Source organism: Mesoplodon bidens (assembly GCF_964165515.1).
Source record: "Mesoplodon bidens genome assembly, chromosome: 16".
In the NCBI taxonomy this organism is placed as follows: Eukaryota; Metazoa; Chordata; class Mammalia; order Artiodactyla; family Ziphiidae; genus Mesoplodon; species Mesoplodon bidens.
In genome coordinates, this window is record NC_138173.1 from 69291971 (window position 1) to 69309343 (window position 17373).

A 17373-nucleotide genomic window follows, 5' to 3' on the forward strand; every position below is an offset into this window, starting at 1 on the left:
ATAGATGAGGAAACTGGGGCATGATAGTTGACAATGACAGACTAAGTGAGGTCCCTTTGAGAGCTTTTGGAAGGTTTTCCAAGGCTTTCCTTAATAAAATAATGTTTTAAATTCTTGGTTTTGAAGATGTAATGACTATCTCGTTCCTGCCCTCACGTTTTTAGCTCAGGAGGCAACGTCACTGGTATGCAATGTATTTTTGTTGAGAGAATTATTTGCTTGCTTTAGAAAACGGTTAATTGTTGGACTGTTTTACACAAAGGGGCAGTGATGCTAGAAACAACGTAAATGACTTTCTCTGCTCACCCAACCAAAACCCAAACTGGACAACCACACAGACACATAGCATGGCTCCTCAGTCATTTCTCCCTGTACTGGTCCAGTCATGATTCAAAGTAAGAACAGTGGATAAATGTGTATCCTAAAGAGGTTAGCGGTACCATTTATATAGTGTAAAGTCATGCAAACCATGCTTGAAAGGAAGCGGCTTCACTGTGGTCACCTGGAGAAGAAAAAGGCCACGAGAAGCCCCAGCCCAGGTGGGGCTACCACGCACATGCATGCGTTTGATGCAGCCACTGGGGATCTCACAGGTACATGGCGGGTGTGAGAGCAAGTGAGCTATACAAAGTCTGTCTACATTACAAGGAGGAGCCAGCCCACGACCCCTTTTAAGTGGGCTTGTTGGAAGGGGTCCATATCGAATCAGAAATACCATCCCCTGTGGACGACAAAGGCATGGAGCCACTGGGCGTGAAGGGGTCTGTGTCCGTGTCTGTCTCACCCTCGGCGAGGTACCGTTTCTCCCTCATCCAGCTTGACCCCCCGCTCGGGCCAAACACATAATCGTCTCTGTCTTGGGAGATGCTGAAGCCACTTGGAGAGCGTTCCAGCTCCTCGTGGTTGACGGACATCAGGGACAGGGGCGTGTCACTGTCCCGGGTGATGCTGCGTCTCTGCTGGGGCGAGACCCGGTCCGAGCAGGGACTGTGCAGTTCAGCCTGGGAGTGGTAGCTCCCTCGGGAGTCGAGAAGAGTCAAGATAGGCAGGACGGTGGGCCTTTCCGCATAGGTGGTCGCCGAGGAGGAAAGGGTGGCGTGAACCTTTCCAGAACTGGGTGCCCCTCGGGACAGGTTCACGGGGTCGTGGGCAAAAAACCCGTAGGGGCCGGCTCTGTCAATGGTCACCTGGTGGACGCTGTAGGGAGCGTTGGGGGCGCCGGTCTCGGAGTAGTTACACATGATGGTTTTCAAATCTGAATCCCTGTGGTCCTCTTTCTTCTCCACCTCAGCTGGTGAAGAGGTGCCCTTGGTCGGGTAGAAGTCGGTGACGTGCACCTGCAGCCGCTCCATGTGCTGCATATGCATATCCACCAGGAAATCCAGTTTCTTCCCCATGTCGTGAACCTGGAAAATACAAGGAACCGTGAATCACTGCTTCCTCCGGACCTGCGGGTCGTTTTATTGGTCGGGAGGAAAAACGATAGGATTTACTTTTCAGAAAGGAAGAGGGTTCTTGCAAGTCGTAATGATCATAACAGCTAATTATTTTGTGCCTCTTAATTTTGAGCCTTGTGCATGGATTCGTGCTAATCTAAAACACACACACACACACACAGGGTGAGGACTTTCCAGAAAGCCGGAAGCAGAGAGATGGCTGGAGGGCAAGTTTTACCCCAGGAGGAGGTGGCCTTGCTGCTGCTGTTTGGGTCTAGGAGCGGGAGTTCTTGATTTGCAAACATCCCCTTACAGAAGCATTTAGACTGTTTGTGCACATTTCCCCTACCTGGTGATGTAAGCCCCAAAGATACAAGGGCAGTGGTCAGCAAGAACTGAGCTTCTCAGAACTGGAGACCCTGCCTAGGGGTCTTGGAGGCCAGTGGAAGATACACTGAGATAAGCTGCATCTATCTGTTCCTACCTACAAAATTGAGAACGTATCAAGATCTTTGAGTGCACAGACACAAGTGTGCATTCATGTGTGCATGGCATGTTCTTTCCCTGACAGATCATAACTCACTAGGAAGCACTGCAGGCAGGTCTACCATCCTCTCTTACAGATAAAGACACAAAGCGTAGAACTAGGTCATGGCTGAGTTGGTCCCCAAGCCTTAACAATAACTAATACTTCTCTAGCAGTTAGTATGCACTTTCAAGATGTTAGCTTATTTAACTTTCATAACAGGCCTATGAGGTGGATACTATTATTCTCTCTATTTTCCAGGTGAGGAAATAGAGGCACAGAGAGATGACGTAACTCATCAAACATCACAGAGCAGGTAAATGGAAGAGCTGAGATGACAAATTAAAAATTTAAGATGGAAAAGGACATTCTTGATATACCAAAAAAGAATAATCATTCAAATTTTCTCTTGTTTCTTCTGCACAGATCCAATTTTAGGCTCTGAATAAAATAAAAGGATTGATAGGAACCCTAAAGGAAATGGACAGTGCTATTTATCTAGTGTAAAGTTGGGCAAACGATCCTGAAATATAAGCTGCTTTACTGCAGAAAGGAGAGGTGGGCTACCTAGGGTGCTGTGACTGAATGGGTTTCTTTCTGCCCTGAAGGAACCCCACCCACAGCCTCCTCCAGGCCCCTTCACACCGGCCACACACTGACCCAAACTTTCAGGGAAGGAGGATTATGAATAAATGTGGAGAAGCTCACCAACATTCCTTAAACACCATGAAGTTCATGATAACAGTAGCTACCATTTGTTGAGTGTTTACTGTGTGCCAGCTACTACTGTAGATAATTTACAGGTATCAATTGATTTAATCCTCATGGCAACCTTATGAGGTATTAAAATCCCCATTCTACATATGAGGAAACTAAGACTCAGAACAATTTATTCACTTGCATGTGATCACCCAACCAGTAAAGTGCTAAATCGGCGATTTCATTTCCAGATCCTTTTATGACTGGTAGATTCTCAAGTATGTTATCTCCCTATGAAAAAAAGGACATTTGAAAATAAATTTCACATACTTGTTTTCTGGTGAGAGAAAGGAAGGACCTACCTGCCTTTCGACTTTCACAAACTTCCCCATCATGCTTTGGTCTTCAGTTTCGGATGTGGATGGTCTGGCCACATATGGTTCATTCCTAGGAAAGAGCCCATAATGCTGTAAGATCGTGGTATCTATTTTTGCCTTGCAAGGTCGTTTCAGCTAGGTGGGCTGTGGCCCCTGGAACTATCCTTCTCGTGTTCAGGCTGACGTAGTCTGGAAGAGGCCATGCAACTCTGGAGGCAAATGGGCATCAGGAAAGGCCAGCATTTTCCTGTCTTCAACAGGGACCTCTCATGTTTACTGTGTTTACTGCAGGAAAGTGTGGAGTTTAACCAGTGGACCGCCAGGCAAGTCCTGAAGCTGAATATTAAGCTGCACTTAGGAAGCTTTGTGTCAAGGTTAATAACTGTGCCCAGAGTGTTTGATTCCTTTAAATTATGTTCCTTGGCCTTTCTGTCTCAGACGACTGGTTGAGGATGGAGTGGGGGAGGGGTTGTCTCATCTCTGAAATTCTACACAGTGGGGACCGATATTCCAATATTTCATCTGTTTCATTTAGTTAAGACTGGAAAACAGATGTGAAATCTGGAAAATGATGCAAAAGATGATATTCATAGGTAACAGGATTGCGGCGTGTGCTGCATTTGCTCCTTGGCCAGGCACAGTTCATATCTGCCTAAATTCCAGTTAGTTTCAATATTCTTCTATGTAGAAGAGACCTTTCAGGGCACCTAGCTATTGCTTGAAACCATTCTTGTCTGGCACTTTCCAGGCAATTGGTTTTTCTCTCTAGGCTACTGACTCCTGTTAAGACCCTGGTCTGTCTTGGGCTGAGCAATCTTGAATTAAAGCAGATGCCAAAAACTGGTGGCCTGTGTGCTGAATCCAAGTCCACCAGTGTTTTCCTTGGCTTGCACAGGGTTCTAAACATTTAAGCCATCTCCAAAATGGGGAATTGTACATCAAATCTGGATATGCAGCTTTTCTTCAGAAATCAAGACTCTCTGGAAACAGAGGATCTTCACTGGTAAAATTAGCAACAGCAAAACAAAGTAACAATTACCTCCTTGGGATGGGGCACGTTCACCCCTTGCTATTCTATCCCCAGGGTTGAGGCCAAAGATTAGAGGCTGTGTATTATCCTCCTTACATTCTTCCTTCTTTAATAATAAGGAGCCTTATTATGATAAGGTGCATAACATTTCTTATGCCTACCTCCCTTCACTCATGTTACCTGCCTTGAAGACATTTGGGAATAAAGAAGTGTACATTTCTTTTACAGTGGACTTTCTAAAACAGGGGTCCCCGACGCCTGGGCCATGGACCGCTACTGTTAGGAACCAGGCCGCACAGCAGGAGGTGAGCGGTGGGCAAGCAAGCGAAGCTTCACCTGTATTTACAGCCGCTCCCCATCGCTCGCGTTACCACCTGAGCTCCGTCTCCTGTCAGCCTTATGGTGAGTTGTATAATTATTTCACTATATGTTACAATGTAATAATAATAGAAATAAAGTGCACAATAAATGTAATGTGTTTGAATCGTCCCGAAACCATCCCCCCCAACCCCCAGTCCATGGAAAAGTTGTCTTCCATAAAATCAGTCCCTGGTGCCAAAAAGGTTGGGGACCACTGTTCTAAAGGATGGCTCCTTGTTCATGAGGACCTAGCAAAGGACAATTCTCAAACATTTTTTGAGGGACAGCAGAGCTGCTCTGTTGAGGGACACAGCTCTACCTGTTACAATGTTGTCAGGGACCTGACATCTGATTTCCTTCTTGGGCTCTGTGGGTGATGATGCAGGAAAAGCCAAGTTAGCTGACCAGGAGTGCCTTGGGCTCTGCTAACATGACATATTCTTTCGGTTCCAATAAAGCTCATAAGTCTCCTCTTATTTTATAACTAGGAAACCATTAGTTTCATTTTCAATAGCCATAAAAAGCGGTGTCACCTACAGGGTCTGGGTGGAAGGGCTGCAAGTCTTTTGTACAGAAACCTCTCAAATGGCCACAGGCCGGAATAGGCTTCAAACTCTTTCTCTTCATCTGGTTTAGGGGAATGGCAATCTCACCCCACCGTGAAGGAACCCAGCTGAGATTTGGGGAATGCTCTGTGGGCTTTGGCACCACACAGCCTGTCAGCCCATGACCATAGGCCCCACCTGGGAGATTGCTGGGATGGGTAGGTGAATGCTTTCTGAGACTTCTTATGTTTTGGAGTAGATGGAGGTCCAGGGGTGAAAATCATATCTATTCTGAAAGAGAGCACACAAAGAGAGGGGATTAAATTAAAAACAGCTTTACATGAAAAGAGAAGAAAGCAATTCATTCTCTTCCTTCTGTAGTCAGCTGTGGGTTTGGAATATAAAGGAGAAGAGAAACAAGAGAGAGGAAGGGGGAAAGAGAAAGGAAGGGGTGAGGAGAGGGAGAGAGAGAGAGAGAGGGCGAGACAGAGACAGAGAGACAGAAAGAGAGAAAGAATTTATAATCTCAATGTATCATTATCTTTTTTTCAGTCCAGGGGTACCGAGACCATCTCTCTATCCCAGGGGAGAGAGGCAGCCAAACCACTGAGACAGGGTGACAGTTGCGTCTTGTTATTTCTTACAGGAAATGTCATGTGTGCTACAGCCTATCTGGTCTTGCAGCTCTTTTATTCCACTCAAAACATCTAGTTAGGGAGTTTTTCCTTCTAAACCCTAGGCTTTGTTTTCAACTGTGCTCTCTTTTCTCTGCTGCTTTGCAGGCTTCTCCGACCATTAGAGGGATGGATCCAACACTGGCTTCCACACCTTGCTTCCATTTCTGCTCAAGCCACTAGCTCCCTATCTGCGCCACCCTGAGCACAACAGGAGACAAACTCCCCCCACCCCCACCACATCAAGTTGCAGGGCTAGAGCAGGGGCAGGGTGTGGGAGCAGCCTTGAAAGCTTATCACAGGCCTAGGACAGCTAAGACCATGCACCCAGAAGAAGCCATGCCTCACTCTGTCTCTCTGCAAACCCAACCGCTCCTCCAGTGACCCCACCATGTACTAAATCACCCTTCCTTTCTCTCTGGCCTCCTGCAGTATCAGCATGGCTGGGGGTATGTGATTAGCCCACTTAGGCAGTCAACCTCCCTCTAAGACTCAGAAACTCATGTGCCTGATAAATACCAAACATGATGACTGTGCAAAGGTCCACTCAATGCACATTAAGATGGGCTCATATTTTTGGAGGCTGGTATGTCCTAGACATCATGTTCCCTCCTTCCATCTCTCAGAGACACATATTGCATAAATAACAGCATGTTAGGCTCAGAACTTGTTCACACATCCTTTTGCTGGGCAGGCATTGAGCGCCGATTTTGTGCCTGCCACTATTCTGGGCCGTCACAGTTGGTATTCCACTTATAGATAAAGGAAGGTCACAAATAAGCATTCTTCCAACCCAACAGCATCGTTAATGGCCAACTCATTCAACATGATGGTCCTATTAACTCTGCAGGACAACTCAATGGTGAAATATTCGGATGAGAAAACTGAGGTCCAGAGAGGGCCTGACTCATGTCAATTTGAAATCTCACAGAGGTCTGAGAATGAGCCTCAGACAGGGCTTTGGCTTCCTGATGTCAGTTCTATGACTTGACATCAAAGTGTCCTTTAGTTGTTTTAAATGATTTTCTTTTTTAAAGGATGTTTTTACAATTCATTGAAGATTTGATAAATTTAAAAAGTAGAAAAAAGATCACACATGGACTCATCACATCAGTAGAGCTATGGTAACCCCTTGGGGGAAGTCTTATTTCTTTTCTTTAGGCTCCTGTAAGGGAGAGTGTGTATGTGTTGTGTATATTTCTGAATAAACATTATGTGTGTACATTTTTGTAATCATAGTATATAAATAACATAGTTAATATCATCACAAGATCTAGGTAGACTATATATAAATATACTCATATGTATGTCCACATAAGTATCTAAGTGTACTATTAGTCATCATATTATGCATATATATATTCACTAATCACATAAATTTTTATCTCACTATATACATTTTTAACATGTCATTTGATGGCTGCGTAACTTTTTAATGAGAGCAGGTACCATTATTTTCTTTTTTTTTTTGCGGTACGCGGGCCTCTCACTGTTGTGGCCTCTCCCGTTGCAGAGCACAGGCTCTGGACGCGCAGGCTCAGTGGCCATGGCTCACGGGCCCAGCCGCTCCGTGGCATGTGGGATCTTCCCGGACCGGGGCACGAACCCATGTCCCCTGCATCGGCAGGCGGACTCTCAACCACTGCGCCACCAGGGAAGCCCTACCATTATTTTCTTAATCACTATTTATAGAATTGAGGCAGTGTGGTATGTTACAGAGAATGGGAGCTTTGTAACCAGTTGGATCTGGTTTGACTTCCAGCTCTGCCACCTACTATCTGGGTAGTTTTGGGCAAATCCATTGTCCTATGAGCTTCAGTTTTATCACTGGTAAAATGGCAGCTATAATGCAATACTTAGGGGGTTATAAGGGATTAGAGACATAAATGTAGCGCACCCAGGTGCTTAACAAAAATGGAGGCAATTATTGCGAATTGGGAATCAATGCTGTTCCCATATTTTCACTAGTATAAATAACACTTGATGAACGTTTAATTGGGTGAAAATTTATATTTAGAATTACTCAACTGGACTCATTTTAGGTAATCCCAATTTTGTTGGCAACATCCAAAGCAGCACAGTCAGGGGCCAGTAGCACAGATGCCTTTTTTCTCCCTGAGGCCTGATCAGGGTGTTGATCTTGGCCGTGTCAATGTCACAGAAATTCTTCCCAGCCTGTCTGATCTGGTGTTGGTTGGCCTTGACATCCATGTTTGATGAATATGTTTGTTCTTAAAATTTCTGCCCTGCACTGTGGATTAGTGAATGCCTTTCACCCTCAGCTCTAAGGTCTACCTGGCTCTGTCTAATTCCTTAGCAGTCAGGAGAGCACCATCCTTCCAGGTGTGCTGTCTTACCTCGTCTGAAGGTACTTTATCCTGGAAAGCATGTCAAGATGTCCGGCGGAATACTGCTCAATCACATCCTTCACGTCATAAGGCCTCAAAGTCTCCTTGAATTTTTTTTTATAGAGACGGAATTGTAGAATTCTGCAAGGCAAAGTAGAGACATTTGTACATCAAGAGTGGAGAGTAAAGGAAATTATGATACAAGATGAGCAAACTCTGGGGCAGGGGAGGATAAAAGATCCAAAGAGAAACAACTTGATGAGAAGTTTCAACTCTTGGTCCTGGTTCTACCTCTTGGAAACACACTGAATGAGGCTGGCTGGCGTCTCTCCTTCATGACTACCTCCTTTTACTCATTTGAATAATAAATTCATAGTAACAATAAGAGCTAACATTTATTTCACATTCATTACATGCCAGACACTGAGCTAAGTGCATTTTTAACAATTTGCTAATAGACCAATTCACAGATGATGCAACTGTGGCCAAGAGAGCTTCAGCATCTTCCCAGGGCCATCTAGCTCATAACGTCAGAGTTTTCTTCAAACCCAGGTTTGTATGCGGACAAGGCTCATGGTCCCAATCCTGTGTCACACTGCTTTCTATGTGAGGACAGCTGACATATCTCTTCCTCAATAGCCTCCTTAGTCTTTTGGCTTATGAGCTCCTGGAAGAGAAAAGCTAGCTTCTGTTCTCCGAGTTTTCTCAGGTTCTCAATTAAGTGGGGCACCCAGAACTTGGAGATGCTGAACCCTCACCTCCATCTTCCTGGGAACCAATAAAGTCATCCTAGGTGATGAATGCTCCTTGAAATTCCCATCACAAGGTCAACTCTTGCTGAACATAGTGTCAATTAAAACCTTTAATCATAGGCCAGGTAGGAAACATGGCTTCCCAGGTCCTCCCATCTTATACTTGTACAGGTCTTTTATTTTTTGGCTGCATCGGGTCTTAGTTGTGGCATGCAGGATCTTTGTTGAGGCATGAGGGATCTTTTGTAGCGGCAACAGTTTTCTCTCTAATTGTGGCGTTTGGGTTTTCTCTTCTCTTCTAGTTGTGGCATTTGAGTTTCTCTCTAGTTGTGGCGTTCAGGTTTTCTCTTTCTTTTCTCTTCTCGCTCGAGCTCAATAGCATGTGGGATCTTAGTTCCCTGACCAGGGATCGAACCTGAGTCCCCTGCACTGTAAGGAGGATTCTTTACCACTGGACCACCAGGGAAGTCCCATGTACAGGTGTTTTTTTATGGTGCATCAAGGCTCATTTTGTTTGTCATAGCCCATGGTGTCAACCCCTAAACACTATTTTTGCCTATTGATTGCATATCTAACTCGCCATCCTTTCCAATTTTATGTCATTTTCTAAGCCTGCCCTTTACATAGCTCCATCTAAGGTAGGTATCAGGAACTATGGCTTGCAGGCCAAATCTGGCCCACTGCCTGTTTTTGAAAGTAAAGTTATGTTGGAACACAGTCCCAGTCATTCATGTACAGACTGTTTGTTGCTTTTGCACTACAAAATCTAAGTTGAATACAGCGGAGACCTATGGATCATAAATCCTGACATATTTACTACCTGGCTCTTTACAGAAAAAGTTTGCCAACCCCTGAACTAAGGCATCAATGACAATGCTAAAAAGGATAGGGCAGAAGCCAGACCATGAAGCATCCCGGCAGAGACCTCCCTCGAGCTTGACACAGATTCATTCATTGGTTTTCTTTGAATAAGACCATTCAACCAGTTATGAATCCAGGTAGTTGTGTTTTTTTATCCAGCCTCATTTCTGGGACACTGTACAGCATGGGATCATGAGGAACCAGGCCAGCGGCCTTGCTGAGGGCCACATATTATAAACTATTGTGCTCCCTGATCTATTGGACTGGGAATCTTCTGAAAATATCAAGACTAGTTCTCAGAGACTCCGACTTAGTTTCTAGAGTTCACTGCCACTATGGCGGAGTGCTTATAAGCCCATATCCTGGTCAAAGTTTTCTTGAAGTAGTAGCATATTTTTATTTTCTTGTGGAATTCAAAACAAAACAGAAATAGCCAGGGTGAATTACAGTCTTGGCTGAAACAGACAAAAAAATCCTATCCTTGATTATCTTGTTGAAAATGCTAATTAAAAAAGAACTAGATGGATGAAGACAGACGGAAGAAAAGCTATTTTGCATAAGAAGTCTATAAAAGAAAACTCCGTGTCAATACACCTGCGCCTCCCCAACATCCTTTAAAATAAATGGTGGCCAAAGCGAGACAAGAGGGTGACAGTCAGAAACACTGTCAGGGGCCTGTGGAAGCATTTTTATAAAACGGAGAGCAAGAGCCTCCCAGGATGACCTGCTACTGTAGCCGCTCCCTTAGAATTGACATAGTCTCTGGATTTGACTCAGGGGTTACTTGAGGGATCCTCTGCCCACCTTCCCAGAGCCCAAGAGCACTTTACAAAACCGCATCCTGTGGGAGCTGAGCTGGGGCCTCGGGAGGCCCACAGGTAGGGAGGAGGGGGCGTTACCTGACGGCTCGGATGGCGGCCTTCAGGGTGGGGATCATGTCTTCGATGAGGAAGTCATTCCCGTAGCCCCTGTCTTCCGCTATGGGGTCGGCCGTCCCGGCATCTGAGAGGGAAGGAGACACATATCAGCGGCAGGGCATGGTACTCGGAAAGGCTCAGGGACCTGGTTCGGTCAGAGCCATCCAAACTCAACCTCCTGAATCTCCATTCCCATTTCAGAAACCCCGATGTGTGCTCCCATTGTGATGTCATTCCGTCATTCAGACTTTCTCCTCATTTCCCTTCCGTTATCCAGAAGTCTGAGTCAGAGGTGCCCGTAAGTCAGGACTGTTGCTGGGGGAGAAGGCTAGGATGGAGGTGATGTGAATTCCAGGGTTCCAGAGTGGCCCTTTGGAGGCAGCAAAGGGACACACGTGGGTGTTTATCAGGCAGACCCGGGTTTAGATTCTTGCTCTGTCAGTCATGATCCTTGTGACCTTGACTTGGTGGTGGTCACTTTCTGAGCCCTACTCATCTTCCCTTTTCATAAGTGAAAGGGGCACACAGATGTGTTGCTCCTACAGCCCCCATGGGGCACTTTTCCAACACCTCTTCCCACCCCTGGGGGTGCTGAGTTCCCCACGTGTCCAGATCACTCTGCACCTGGCCCCTTTCCATCCTTCAAGGTGACCTCCATGGCAATGCACTCATCAGGGCCACCCTTAGGATCCATGGCGGAATGTCCCAAGGCTCCCTGGAGGGGATGTGCAGACACATGTGGTGACCCTGGCCCAGGAGAAAGCTAACGTGGGCCCTCTGCTCTTGGAGTGAGTGCAGGGACCTATCACAGCCCAGGGGCTGAGGATAAGACAAGTGAGAAGCTGATTCAGGGCAGTAGGAAAGGGCTACTTTGTAGACTGCAGGGTTCTTCCACAGAGAAGGAAGGGAGGGAGGGAGGGAGGGAGAGAAGGAGGGAGGGAGGGAGGGAGGAGAGGAAGGAAGAGGGTGGGAGGAGGTGACATGGAGGAGGCAGGATGAGGAAGAGGAAGGGCGTTACCTTCAGAGCTCTGCCAGAAAGCGTACGCTTTCATGCGGAAGGCGGTGCGGAAACGCTCTTTATTGTTTGAGCCAACAGGCTTTGGTTCTTTAGAAGGACTTTCTTCTATGGCATCTACATTCAGAGGGGTAAATAGCTTTCCTTTAGTATTGCTACCACGAGGATTAGAAAGGCGAACCCGATCCAAGAGACCCAGCTTTTGGCTACAAAATAAGCAAAAGTGAACAATTTTCCTCCTTGAGTGCAGGCTTTTGTAATTTCCCGTCCCTCTCCGTAGAGACGCACACATCCTCCTCCACACGGGAGCGGGACTCGCGCCTCCAATGCTCAGTCTGATTGAGCGGCTTGGAATGGGACAGGGCTTGGTTCAGATCCTAGCTTGGCAACTGACTAGCTATTACACCTCAGGCGCGTTTCTCTGAATTTCAGTTTCTTCCTATGCTTAAGTGCAGCTTAAACGAGATCCAGGATATAAAATGCCAGCCCGTAGTAGCAGGCAGCAAAGCTTCATTCCTCCTCCACTCCCATGTCCTCTGCATCAATAACCTCCCTAGTACCACTCCGTGGTGCCCAGATAGTGACTCACAGAGGCAAAGCTTTATCAAGTGTTCCTTGAACAGAACTGAATGACATAAATGACATAAAGCAAGTACCCTAACCTGGTGTCCACAGACACCCCACCATTGACAGAACTTTGGGGGAGGTGCATGAGCTTGGATGGGAAAAACACTGCATTTTTAATTTACTAATTAGATTTTAATTCACTAATCTCAAACTGAAAATTAGCATGTCTTTCAATTATGAATGTATGAATAAACTCCAGTAATATCTTCAATGCCCCAGCCATATCCTATGACTTTCCACAACAGAAAGCACAGGTCATTTTATATCCTGTTATCTCCATGTATTGCCATGCTCATCACTGCTTTGAAATTATGGGAGTATTCAACCTGCCACTACATTATGCCATTAGATTCATCACAAAGAAGCACGTATACGACTGCATCTCAAAAGTTTAAATACGTTGGTAATTACATTTCAACATAATCAGTTTCTTTTGTAACTGTCTGCCTTTTATTTATGGATTCAAAGTTGGTATTCTGAGAAAGGGTCCCTGGACTTCAGCGTACTGCCAGAAGTCTTCTTGGCACAAAAAAACAGTTAATGAGTCCAACAGAAAGTTGCCCTGGTGCAGATACCATCTAGGTGTCCTCGGGCAAATCTGTGACCTTAACCAGACTCAGTTACCTCATCTTTAAAATAGGGATAAGCACGTCCCACTTCACTTGGTTGCAGTGGGATCATGCCTGTCAAGGATTTGGCATGGAGCCTGGGATACAGTAGGTGCTCTATAAATAGTAATTTCTCCCTCTGTTTCTTAGTCTCTGCCCCTCACCTGAGTGGGCACAGGAGGGAAGTCCTTTTGTGTGGTACAGACCAGAGAGACCCACAGTGCTTGTTTCACACATCAATACACTCAGCTCAGCCGCGTTCTCTCCATCACCCACCCGGGGCTTGGTACCCAGCAGGTGTGCATGTACTTGTGGGAGAAATGAGTGGACAAATGAATACGAATATGGGTGGTCAAGTCAGCTTTGCATCAGCCTGAGATAACTGAGTATTTCTAAAGTCTGCATCCGGTTATGACAGCCACGCGCTTCGTGCCAGGAGCTGCTGCCATCTTTGTGGCTTGGGGTGGTGAGGAGGTCCTGGCGTTGGAGCTGCAGAGGTGGGAGCACCTCGTGCCGAGCAGGTGCCTTATGCTCTCTGAGCACCGGGTCCTCATCGGTTAAGTGGGCCTAACAACACTTTGCTTAGGAGAGATTTGGGGAGCATTACATACGATAATGTCTGTAATGCTTCTTGTCTTCAGCCTGGCATAGAGAAGGCACTAAGAAGATTTGATTAATGAATGAACGAACAAGTGGATGAGTAATTGTTACACCTGACTCCTTCTGGACTGTTCTCTCTTGCCCGGCATTGTTACATGAATACATGTACATGCCCAGAGTAGATTCAGAGAAATGCTAGTACTCAAATGACTCCATCTTTCCTGAGCTGGTCAAAGTTTTCAGAGTGGTTTCCTGACCAGTACTAGGTAAATGACTAATGAGAATAAATCAGGGTCCAGGGGCTAAAAATACTGAACAAGGCAGGGAGTCAACTGAACACACAGAGAAGCCTTTCCTAGCCATGAGCTAAGGAAAAAGGGGACTTTAGGTCAGTCACTTCTCAGGCCCTCTGCTTCCTGGCCCCTGCCTACCTGTCTTGCTATACTGCCAAGTAGATCCATCATTCCATCCGTACCAAGCCCCTTGCCCACCCCAAGTCCCCTCCTGCATGCCATGGTGCCCTCAGCCATGCCCTGTCTTGCCTTCTCAGTTGACCTCATTCCCATCTGCCCTTTAAAACTGCCCAAGGGTCCCCTCTTGGAAATGAAGGTCTCCCCATCTGCTCCAAAGACAGGCTGTGTTTTTCTCCGTCTCCGTGTTTAGTACACAGGGTAGAGGCTGTACATTCCCGCACCCGCCCGCTCCACTTGACTGTGTAGTCCTGGCAAAGAAAGGACTCTGCCTGGTTATCTCTGAACCCACCCCACAGCCTTGCTCAGCACAGCCTCATGGTCAGGACTTTGGGGCAAAACTGGCCTGAGGGGAAACGTCCTAAAAAACATGTAACCTAGGACACAGAACTCATGCTGTCTGGCCCTCAGCTTCTTCACGGGCACAATGATGAGGACCAGCCCATGTTACATGTGGTTGTGGAAGGGTTAAGTGAGGGAATACGTGTAAAGTGCTTAGCTGACTGTCTGGGATGCGGATGTGAGAAGCTTTCAATAAATGCTGGCTCTCACCATTATCTCGGTAAATAATCCTCTTCCTACAGAAGCAGTAGAAAGCTAACGACATGTGTGAAAAGGATGGATAGAATCTCCTGAGCCACAAAAAAATTGTCTTTTTTTTTTTAATGAACTGAGATGAGTTCTCAGGATTTATGTATTATTTTACAGTACTTCTTCTTAATGCTAGTCCCAAACACTCACCACTGTCACAGAACTTGACCTCGGCAGGAGATAAGTATATGAGAAGCTTAATTTTAAACTAAGCAAGACAAAAGTAAAAAAAGTAATGGCAGCCACTTTGTCCTGATTTGAAATCTCAGGATAACTGCTGACTATCAGATAATGAAAGAACTCTCTTGGTTCTATCTCTGTTGGGATTTAGGATTCTCTTGTTTGGCATTTAAATGTTTCACTGCAACTTCTAACAGTCTGAATTGTTTTGGCTACGTTCACTTAATACCCCATTGGTCACAGAGATTGTTTTATGAGAGATGGATTCTGACAGCATTAGGAATCCAGATGCGTCGGGCACAGGTCAGAAATCTTGGTTCTGAATTATGGCCACTGAGCCTAAGAGGCTTATGGAATTCTTTCTCCAGCAGAGCGGGTGATCAGCTTACTTCTTAATTGTGTTGCCTGAAATCCAAGACCCCAAAGGATAATCAAATGCAAGGCAAAGTTCATCCTTGAAACTCAAAACCCATCTCTGCCCTTCTCCATATGGATTTCTAGTGCATGATTCAGGCCGTGTGTTTGGAGGCTATGCCAGGTCTCGCGAGAAAAGCTCTCCTTGAAGCTGACAACAGATTCCCTTGGAAAGCCGGGGTCCCTGATTTGTTAAGTGCAGACAAATGATTTCCAAACACGAATTGGGAAAACTGGAAATAGAGACTAAGGATGGCAAAGTAAAATCAAGGCTGCTCTTTCCTGGCAAAGTTGTTCAGTCCCTGCCCTGGGCTCCTGCCCCAGGGAACTCTAAGTTGTGTTAAACTCCATGCAGTTCCCTGATTTCACACTTCCCAGCCTTGGCACAAGTGGTGACCTGTGTCTAGGAAAACCTTCATCCCTTCTTTTATCCAAAAGACCGACTTTTTGTCTGAAACTTCGTCCAAATATCAGTCCCAAGGCACACTTCCACTCTTGGTCCAATTAGATATACATTCACTGTCCTTTCTTAAAGACTTTTCTCAACCATGGCACTTGGCCACTATAATGAAATCTCTGACTTTCGAGGGACTCTCTCTCTCTCTCATTTTGCCCCCAGTGGACATGTGGCAACGTCTGGAATTGCACTTGATTGACATAACTTGGAGAGTGCTACTGGCTTCTAGTGGGTCAAGGCCAGGGATGCTGCTAAACTTCCTACAGTGCACACAGGGTAGCTCCACAGCAAAAACTTATCCCACCCCAAAAATCAATGGAGCTGAGCATAAGAAACCAAAAGTTATTTGTTCAGAAACTGTACTTTGTCTAATGATCCAGCATCTAACACAGTGCCTGGCACATAGTAAGCACTGAAAACACTGTTATGATGTTGGGTGAAAGAATAATAATATTTGACCTTATGATTAAGAAAATGAACCGAACTTCAGCTGAGGGAGGATGTGCTGTAGAGTGGAAAGAGTGTTGCCTTTGGGAGAAGAGAACTGGGTTCAAGTCGCTGCCCTGCAGTTAATATTTTTTAACTTGGGTAAGGCGTTAACTCTTTCTGATTCTGCTTTTTTTTCAGCTGTAAAATAGAGCTAATGTTATGCATTTATTCCACAAAAATGTGTTCTACACCTTGAAAATGCTAGGCTCTTAGTAACTTGCTAAGGTCATAGTTGTAACTAAAATAGACATGGTTTACAGCCTCCACTGAGCTTACAACAAGGTCAAGAAATCACACAATAGGCAAACATATATATATATATATATATATAGTTGGAAATCTGACCAGTGTCAATGAAGAAAATGTTGCCTCTCAGATCAATAAACAAAGGATGTTGCAGCCATCAAGCCATCACATTACAGCTGCCCCAAAGGTGAACACTGAGGGAACTCATGATAGAAACACGATGCCCCCCAAGGTGCACTCTGAGGGGATTCAGGATGAGAAAGTACCAGATACTGGCCCTAGAGAGCTGAGGTGCCTATCAATGGAATGATTTCAATAAGCCCAGACTTTTGCATCTTCCCATACATAGAAAAGTGCTAAATTCCTTAACCTGAGGTACCTGGTTTTCTTTAATGAACAGTAAACTTTCGATGTTCTGACCACCTGGTCTTTCTGGCAGAAACTCCTATATATCCTGGATGCTCTTTGGAACGGTCCCTCAGAGCGATCTGAGAGGCTGCATCCAGGGCTTAAGTCCTCAGAAAGTCTGCCGAATAAGAAGTAATTCTCAACTTTTAGGTTGTGCATTTTTTTCAGTCAACACCAGGAAACAAAGAGAGCGCAGTAACAGAGAATATCAGGCGGTCACCCTAGGTAGGGTGGCCAGGGAAGGCCTCTGGGGTGGATGAGAAGAACAATTAGAGAACCAGTTTCAGTGGTTCAGGTTCAAAATGATGGTGCTCCAGACATGGAAGTTGAGACTGGAAGAGTAAGAAGAAGCAAGACTTCAAAGAAAAGGAGTGAGAGCTCTCCAGGCAGAAGACTCACACGTGGGTGCAAAGGGTGTGAGGACTGGTTTGTGCCCCTGAAGGGAGCACACGGGACCAAAGATACGTGAACGGGGGACAAAGGGCAAGATGGGATCAGAGGCCAGGTCGGTCAGGGATTTTTAGAAATAGAATTCGAAAATAGGAAGAGGAAAATAGGAATTTCTATTTTATTCTAGGTCTACCTGGAGACACCCAAAGAGTTTTAAAAAGGAAAGAGGATATCAACTTTGCTTTTAAAAAGAATTCACATGTTCATAGCAGCACTGTTCACAAGAGCCAAAAGGCGGAAAACACCCAAATGTCCGTGGATGGAAGAATGAATGAATAAACAAAACACAGTAT

The 17373-nt window shown here is 45.6% G+C and overlaps 1 protein-coding gene across 1 annotated transcript in view; it reads right to left on the reverse strand.

Annotated features, from left to right (window-relative positions):
• Positions 1-412: 412 nt before the first annotated feature.
• Positions 413-17373, reverse strand: part of KCNQ3 (potassium voltage-gated channel subfamily Q member 3) — a gene marked incomplete at its 5' end in the record, with an annotated part of 290070 nt that continues 273109 nt past the window's right edge. Inside the window, 6 exons of the mRNA XM_081258408.1 lie at positions 413-1406; positions 3024-3108; positions 5172-5264; positions 8005-8136; positions 10508-10610; positions 11544-11746. Coding sequence (XP_081114534.1) covers positions 672-1406; positions 3024-3108; positions 5172-5264; positions 8005-8136; positions 10508-10610; positions 11544-11746 — 1351 coding nt within the window. The 3' untranslated portion in view covers positions 413-671. The remainder of the gene's footprint in view (positions 1407-3023; positions 3109-5171; positions 5265-8004; positions 8137-10507; positions 10611-11543; positions 11747-17373) is intronic.